The sequence below is a fragment of the Cryptomeria japonica genome, chromosome 3 (genome assembly GCF_030272615.1).
Source record: "Cryptomeria japonica chromosome 3, Sugi_1.0, whole genome shotgun sequence".
NCBI classification, from domain to species: Eukaryota; Viridiplantae; Streptophyta; class Pinopsida; order Cupressales; family Cupressaceae; genus Cryptomeria; species Cryptomeria japonica.
This window is the reverse complement of record NC_081407.1, coordinates 692013307-692020950: the sequence shown is the minus strand read 5'-3', so window position 1 is coordinate 692020950 and position 7644 is coordinate 692013307. Positions and strand designations below refer to the sequence as shown.

Sequence of the window (7644 nt, the reverse complement as noted above, 5' to 3'; positions counted from 1 at the left end):
TGTTGACATTTTAGGGGGAGCACACTAGGCGCTATGTTATGCTTTTTTGAAAAAAACAGGATCACTTTGTGTGGTTCCCCTTTTTTGAAACCCTTAATCTCCACCATTTTAAAAATAATTTAGTAATTTAGAAAGTAGACTCAGAGGACCACAACTCTTGTTCTTGTTGCATCTTCACATTTTGAGTGTAACTATCTTCATTTTCTCACCAAAGTTTAGACTGAGCTTGATTTTAGAAAAAAAAAGTGGCATCTTAAGACCTCTTTTTGATCCCCCATCTTGGTGCACTTACCATGTTCCTACATCATTGATTTATAACGATTCAAGGCAACATGGTATTCATAGTTGTGTTTCCACTACAGTTGATTGTTATGATTACTTACATGGCATATCAAAATTGTTTACTGAATCCCATTTTACAAAGTTGGCAAACACTTTTTATGACAACCACATCAATGTTTGTTGTCAACACATCTACATCTTTGGTTCATGTTCTCCATCAACCTTTGCATGGAGCAGTTGAGTAGCTTTCAAATATTTCTTTATTTTTTGGATCTTGTGCATCATACAAAGACTTTATTCTTCTCACATGGGAAGATTTCATGCACCTATCCGCAATTCGCCTTCTTCAACGAGGAAGAAATATCGTCCGACATTGAGAAATCACATTCTACATTTTCCTTCGAGCATCACTCATTATAGGTTCTATCATATTATGGGGGGGCTTCTATAGTCTCTCTTTGTCTCTCCTATGGGGGGAATATTTCTTGTACTTATGTGATATCTAAATAGTCCTTGGGGGGCCATCTTGATTCCTTCCTTCTATCTTCTTTCTTTTTTACACTTATAAATTTATTTTATGCATCATTTTTCTTTTCCCGCTAGGTTTTTCTCCATTTTCTTAGCTTTATGAGATATTTGTACATGAGTACCTAACATGGCCTCGTACCTAGGACTCATCATCTTGCATACATTTGTCCCCAAGTTGCACTTAAGGGGGGAGGGGGGGTTTGGTGTATATAGCAACTTTATCAATCTAGTTAGCCTCTAGCCTACTTAGGAGAGTCCTATTAACATTGCTTAAGTCTCCACTTAGGACGTTTTAAAGTTGTGTCTCACTTCATAGGGTTTAGACATGTGTCCTCATTTTGTGAGACACCTAGTGCATTCATATTTGACACTTTCTCACACACTTGTCAAGTGAGCTCACAAGTGTTGCACTTGTGGAGTGTTAGTTAGAGTTTCACTCCACTCTTACCTTCTGACTTCCTCATCTTTTCCTATATATGCAAGGCTTCTTTGAATATATTTAATACTCTTCATTTTGTATATTGGTAGACATACCCTTCTGCTCACTGTTTCACTTGTGGAAGGTTATCAATTCACGCTTTCAAATCTTGGCTCAACTCTTGTTTGAAGTGGTTAAGGACACTTCTTTTGTGAGGAGGTCATCCTGACTAGCACTACTAGGTGCCTACCATGGCCAAAAATACAACCACCCAAAATATTCCTTCATTCATCTTCAAATAATGTTTTGATATACTCTCTCAACATAGGAAATTTTAATAATCAGTATAATCCCACTCCACAATTCAAGTAATGATACTTCTCCTACATTAAATTAGCAGCGTCTTCCTAGCCATGTCCATTCTTCTTGTCCTCTTCTTCATATGCCTACCAAACATGGGTTGAGGCCCCCACTATTACAACACTTGACAAAAACCTGTTTGCAATCATGTTTTGATGGGCATCCATACCCCTATCCTAGCTATCACTTCCAACATAGTTGTAAAAGAGGGGTGTCATTTATCCTATGATGTTACAAGTGATGTCTCTCTTTCTCCAAGGTGCCCATACATTTGCCATAAATTTCTCTCCTCCCTCTTTCAATGTAGTTTTATTTTTAATTTACTTGTTTTGCTTTCACATGCAAACCTCCTTCCACATGGGATGTGGCAAACCGATGAGGAGTTCGACATGGAGTTTGGAGATGAATGATATTTTGAGACATTAGGCCATTAGTCAATTGTATTTGGATTTTAAATATAATATAAATATATTGATATTCGACATTTTCATTGTTCAATTGAATATTTTAAAATTTAATATTTTTTGAAGTACTATATATATTATATATCACCATCTCTATTGCCATCCTCAAATTTAAGCCCTCAATCCCCCATACCCAAGACCCTTCCTCGCATCATTGAGAGCCATGAAACTTAATTTAAAAAAAAAACACAATGCAAATTGTTTTATTGGGCAAGCTTAAATAACACACTCTAAGGCAAGTGTTTTGGCCAAAATTTATTTATCATGCATAATCCAATGGACAAAGCAATTGTTCCCATTTGAAACAAAGTGCAATTTGTTATTTCTGGTATTTTAGATAGGAGCCTTATAAAAAACACAAAAATGTAACAAATCTGCTAAAAAACAACTGTATTATGCAAATTTGTATTTTTGATCCCATACCATTTTGTATGGAAAATAGCTTCTGCCATTTAGATAAGCCGTCTAAACAAATCAAAACTTAAAATATGTTATTTAAACCAAATTTACAACACAATTGTTTGCTTTCAAACTAAATTGATAACACTATAATTTTGATAATCAGACTCATTCTAACTCAGTGGGCACAATTTAGGCTATAATTCGGAATTCCTCGGAGTTTGTGGTTAAGTGAATAGTATTGGACTCCGGCTCGGTTTCAACTCAGAGAGTATATTTTAAACTCTGATTCAGAATTTGGCAAATTTTCAAAAACCATGAATTTTAACATTAGTCAAGTTCTGCAAGTTCTGCAGGGACTGGCAGATTCTCAATACTACGGTTGAGAGACTCAAATTGGGTAACACTCTACAATACTGTGCATTCGACTGTTCAACAGTCATCCTGGAATGATCCCACAATTGTCTAGTAGATGCCTAACTCTCTGCCCTGAAGAAAAGAAAACTGCAGAATGGAAGAGGCATCCATCAGTAAACCTTTCTAGGACTTTGTGGGTCTTGGAAACTAGTATTTCTGGACATGAGCTTATGATTAGGACTCTGTAAGTCTTGGAAACTAGTATTCCTAATCATGTGTTTATGATTTCCAGCATTTCTGGGAGATTCTTGTGCAACTAGGACTGATCCCTGTGCAGTCTTCATTTCCCTGTCTTGACAAAATGCCTGCTCTGCATAAATAATCTGGTGAGGAGGCCTGTTAATATGAGCATCAGACCTACAGTATTTCAGGCGGCTCCATGGAGGCAATTCTCCTCCTCTGCCTCTATATACAATTGCAGGTCGACCAGGAACAGGTTTCAAAGGAGAATAAGTTGATGCAGGAATGCCCTGATAATGTTGCAGAAGATTGGGGGAGCTTTGTACCCTCTGAAGCTCAAATGGCGGACTAGGGGGGCGAAGAAGGATTACTCACCACTATATTTAAGCCCACTTGGTCGACCTGGATCATGGGTTTCGACTGTGTGCAAACCCCAGTTCGATCTTTTGGCATGGATTTACATTTAGTAGTAAAATGATCCGTATGACGTCTATTCAAGTCCACTTCTTGCAAAGCTTGAGAAAGATGATGAGGATGGTCTGTTTGAAATGACCCATAATTTGTCCGGGCTGTTGATGGGGCCGAGCTGTCGACATCCATTTCGGTCGGCCTGTTTGGATCGACAGAAAATGAGTAATCGGAGAATTTGAGCTTGGAGGGTATCACTATTCCGTTTACTGCATCAATGTATCTCTGTTCTAGGGTTTGATTCTCTCCACTGTGATCAGCTAGAATCTGCTTCGAGGGGAACAAGAAGATCCGGAGGAGAGGGCAGCTTTCTTTGCAGCACAAGCTCTCATATCTTTCGTACTCTTCCTTCATGTTCTGTAAATCTTCATCACAAGTGACAGAGACCAATAGATCTAGATCCTCTATTGGCAGCTGGTACTTTGTGACCACTTTCGCACCGCACATATTCTCCAGCTTGTTCATAATATCTGCAAATTGGCAATTAGGTCAGATGAAGCAATGTTCTAGGGTTTCCTTTCTTTGGGAGGTGAGAGGGGAAGCAGGAATGGAAAAGAAAGAAACACAGAAACACTTGAATTACAAGATCTCATTGAGATGGGAAACCCTGAAAAAAGGGGAACTCAGCTGAAATTTGAGAAAAAACATCTCTTTGAACATCAATAAAAACAAAGTTGGCAGGCAGGTTCTATGGAAGGGGTTTTAAAATTTATATATATATCTATACATTTTAAAGAATAAAGAGGGTTTGACGATCAAGAGATTATGAAATGAGAATAAAATTGTTATCTAACAAAGTGGATTCTGTAATAGATGTGCCTACTTTTTAGTTCTCAAATTTCTGATATTTTTTACTTTTTGTCAAAAGAAATAAAAATTTATTAACCACACAACAGAGTTACCAAACAAGAGAGGCCAATAGGTCCACAAAAAACAAACAATTAAACAATTCCTATCCTCAATTTAATTCCTATCCTCTAGAACTAATTGTTCAAATTGCTGAGATAAATCCAAAAAAAGATGAAAGATTGTAAGGACCTACTCAACCTTGAATTTTTAAATATTTATTTTTAAAATAAGACTGTAAACTATTGTAACTTAAAGTTTAAAATAATTCTTATTAGAAAATTATACATATTTTTAATAATAATTATTTATAAAAAATTTCATAAAACCAGTAATATACTAAAATCTTGAACTTAAGATTATGTGTAAAATCTACAGAACCACACTATTGTCAAAAGACTTCCAAAACTAGTAAGCAACACCTGCTGAGAAATTTAAAATAACACTCTCCATGGGACCATTGATCCTCCCTAAAGTTTATTCCAAGAGGCTTTTATATAAGCATATAATTAATATTAGGTTAAAACTTAATACTACTTTTTGGATTTACTCAAAATAGATTTAAACAAAGGTAAGTTTAACTGTCTCCCGGTCTAAAATTCGTATACCAAATCTGAAATTCAAAAAAATCCGGCAATTTGATACCATGAACATTGTTCAGGCTGGATTCCATGCAACCATTGCTTTAATTTAGACAGATTACTATTCAATAAACACTAGATCAAGAAAAACAACCTTAATTATATTAAGGTCAGATCTTTCTAAATTTCTCCTGGCTGAAATTCCCAATAAAACAGCCCTAAAAATAGCCAAAACTTATCAAACATCCCCATTCTGCATTGTTCTGCTGTGAAATATGCTTCCACTCTAAGAATACTATGAAGAACAGACTACAAACACCACAAATATGCAATAAAAACTATCAATCTATATCTCAAAGATAATATTAAACATTAATTTTTATTTTTTTTCTACATAGATATGAATTGAAACATCTTTGATTTCTACTAACATCAAAAAAAAAAATTATGTAATCAAATCCTGAAACATTTCAAGCTTCTATCATAGATTACGGAAATTTCATATCTTAAATTCTTGGCTTCTGCTAAGATGGGAAAAAAGTTCACACAGCCAAAACTAGATATATTTCAAGCTATTATCATGGAATGAGAAAATTTTATTTCCTTAATCATTGATTTCTATTAAGATGACTCAAATACAAAACATTTCAAATTACTATCATGAACTGTAGAAATTTCATAACTTTAAACCTTGACTCCTACGCAGATGCCCAAAAACAAATTTCACATCCATCGTCCCATACGCTGCTGGAGTGCTCTACCACTGAGCTACTGGCCCCTCTTGGACCAGTCCATCGTCGGTCCGGATGTGACTTATTTCCAACACCAACAGCTTTTATAGAATGGACCATCTTTGATTTCTACTAAGATGAAAAAACTGACAGTCAATACATTTCAAGCTATTATTCATGTCTTAAATCCTACTATTATTCATGTCTTAAATCCTTGTTTCTGGTAAGATGAGAAAAAAGTTCACAGTCAAATCTAGATATATTTCAAGCTATTATCATGAAATGTAAAAATTTCACTTTCTTAATCATACATCAATCCAAAACATTTCAAATTACTATCATATCTATAAACCTGAACTTCTACTCAGATGCCCAAAACCAAATTTCACATCTTGAAAAGCTCAGCAATGCCATTTAAGCTTTAAAATGTATAGATACAGAAATAATTCAAAAAAGTTTATAAAAAAAACCTTGGAAGGTGGCATTTTTGCTCACAGCTACAACTCTTGTTTCTCCTCCAACATAACGAAGGTTCCCATCACCAGGCCTTGGCAAAATCTGACCTCCATAGCTGCACAAAAACTTGAATTTATTGCCTCCCAAATCCTCTGTCTGAGGTGAAGCTACACCAACACCAGAAGCCTCCATTAATCTAACCCACCTTCCCTGCTAATCCAAACCTCTCTTCATTTCACTCACAAGAACAAACAGAAATCAATCTAAAACACATATAAACATCAATACACCAATTTATCACAGTGGTCATGAAGAAGAACCAGCCCCTACGTTGGATAAAACAATCCAAATATATATATCAACAAATTAATGGAAGACAATTGTAGAAGTGAAAGCGACCAAGCATCTAAAACTCAGCCACGAAATCTGTGTTCCAATAACATTTAGCTCTTATCCCCAAAGCAGCCACAATAAATGTACTGGGCATTTTTCATATACTACAATCTTGACCAATTTTCAACCTTACATGTGGCTTGCCAAACCTTCTCTTCTTCAATTGATTTATCAGCAAATTTTCTAAATTTTTGTGCTCTGCCACTGCAATTTGAAAGTCCACACACCTCATAATTACATTACTAAAATAACTGCTCAATAATTGTGAAAGGCCAACTGATTAGAAGAATTCTCAAATTAGACAACTGAGTGACATTATTTCTAACTGATTTTCAACTTTTTAAGTGTTGACACACCTCATTCCTTTGTGGGTTCCACATGTAACAAACTTGTTCAGGCATTTATGCTCAAAATTCTGAACTTTGTCTAAATTTTGTCCCATGTTTCCGTCCTCATTAAACTCCTTGTCCATTAAACTCCTTGTCCTCCACAATTCAGTTTTATATTGTTTTGGTCTGGCCCATTTGTGCAAAACTCCTTAAAACTGTTTCAGTTACTATGTGACTTGATTTCAGTGCAATTTGCTTGCCGTCTACTTGTTAACTACTTTTAGCAGGCCTAAAGTGACGGCATAAGAATAGCCATCATCATTATATTGTCTTGTTTTAACGTTTAGCAAGATCTGCCCTTAACTCTCCTCACAAATCATCTTATTGTACTTATTATCTAATGATTTGGAGGTATCATAAAATTTATGTTGTTTTAGTCTGGTTAGGATCTCAATTCTAGAGGATAAGTCTACAATGATTTGACCAATATCTTATGTAATATATCTATATAGTGTGATGGTTAAATTATGGTGTTGTATTATCACAACACTAATACTTTTGAACTCATTATCATGATTGAACAAGCTTTCTAAGGTAACCAATCTTCTTGAAAATTTATTTGACTTTATTTGTAGTATCTGATCTCCATAGGAATCTTTAACTCGAGGCCTCAACTCTTCTACTAGATTTGCTAATTGTTTTCAAATACTTTCTAATGTGAAGGGTTGTTAAGGACAACACGCTTGACCACCATTTTAACATGACACCCATTGTTGAAAAGTTAATTAACTA

At 35.2% G+C, this 7644-nt stretch overlaps 1 protein-coding gene across 1 annotated transcript; it reads right to left on the bottom strand.

Moving 5' to 3' along the window:
- Positions 1 to 2518: 2518 nt before the first annotated feature.
- Positions 2519 to 6692, bottom strand: LOC131078358 (protein PAL OF QUIRKY). The gene is made up of 2 exons (XM_058016031.2): positions 6145 to 6692; positions 2519 to 3986 (listed from the first exon to the last, which is right to left on the bottom strand). The coding sequence occupies exons 1-2, from the start codon at positions 6320 to 6322 to the stop codon at positions 3397 to 3399; spliced, it is 768 nt and encodes a 255-aa protein (XP_057872014.2). The 5' UTR covers positions 6323 to 6692; the 3' UTR covers positions 2519 to 3396.
- Between the last annotated feature and the right edge of the window lie 952 nt (positions 6693 to 7644).

Excerpts from the sequence above, each read along its gene's own strand:
- LOC131078358 (XM_058016031.2), bottom strand. The coding sequence starts at position 6,322 with ATGGAGGCTTCTGGTGTTGGTGTAGCTTCACCTCAGACAGAGGATTTG. Across the intron at positions 3,987-6,144 it reads CAAAAATGCCACCTTCCAAG|ATATTATGAACAAGCTGGAG; the intron begins GTTTTTTTTATA and ends GCCAATTTGCAG.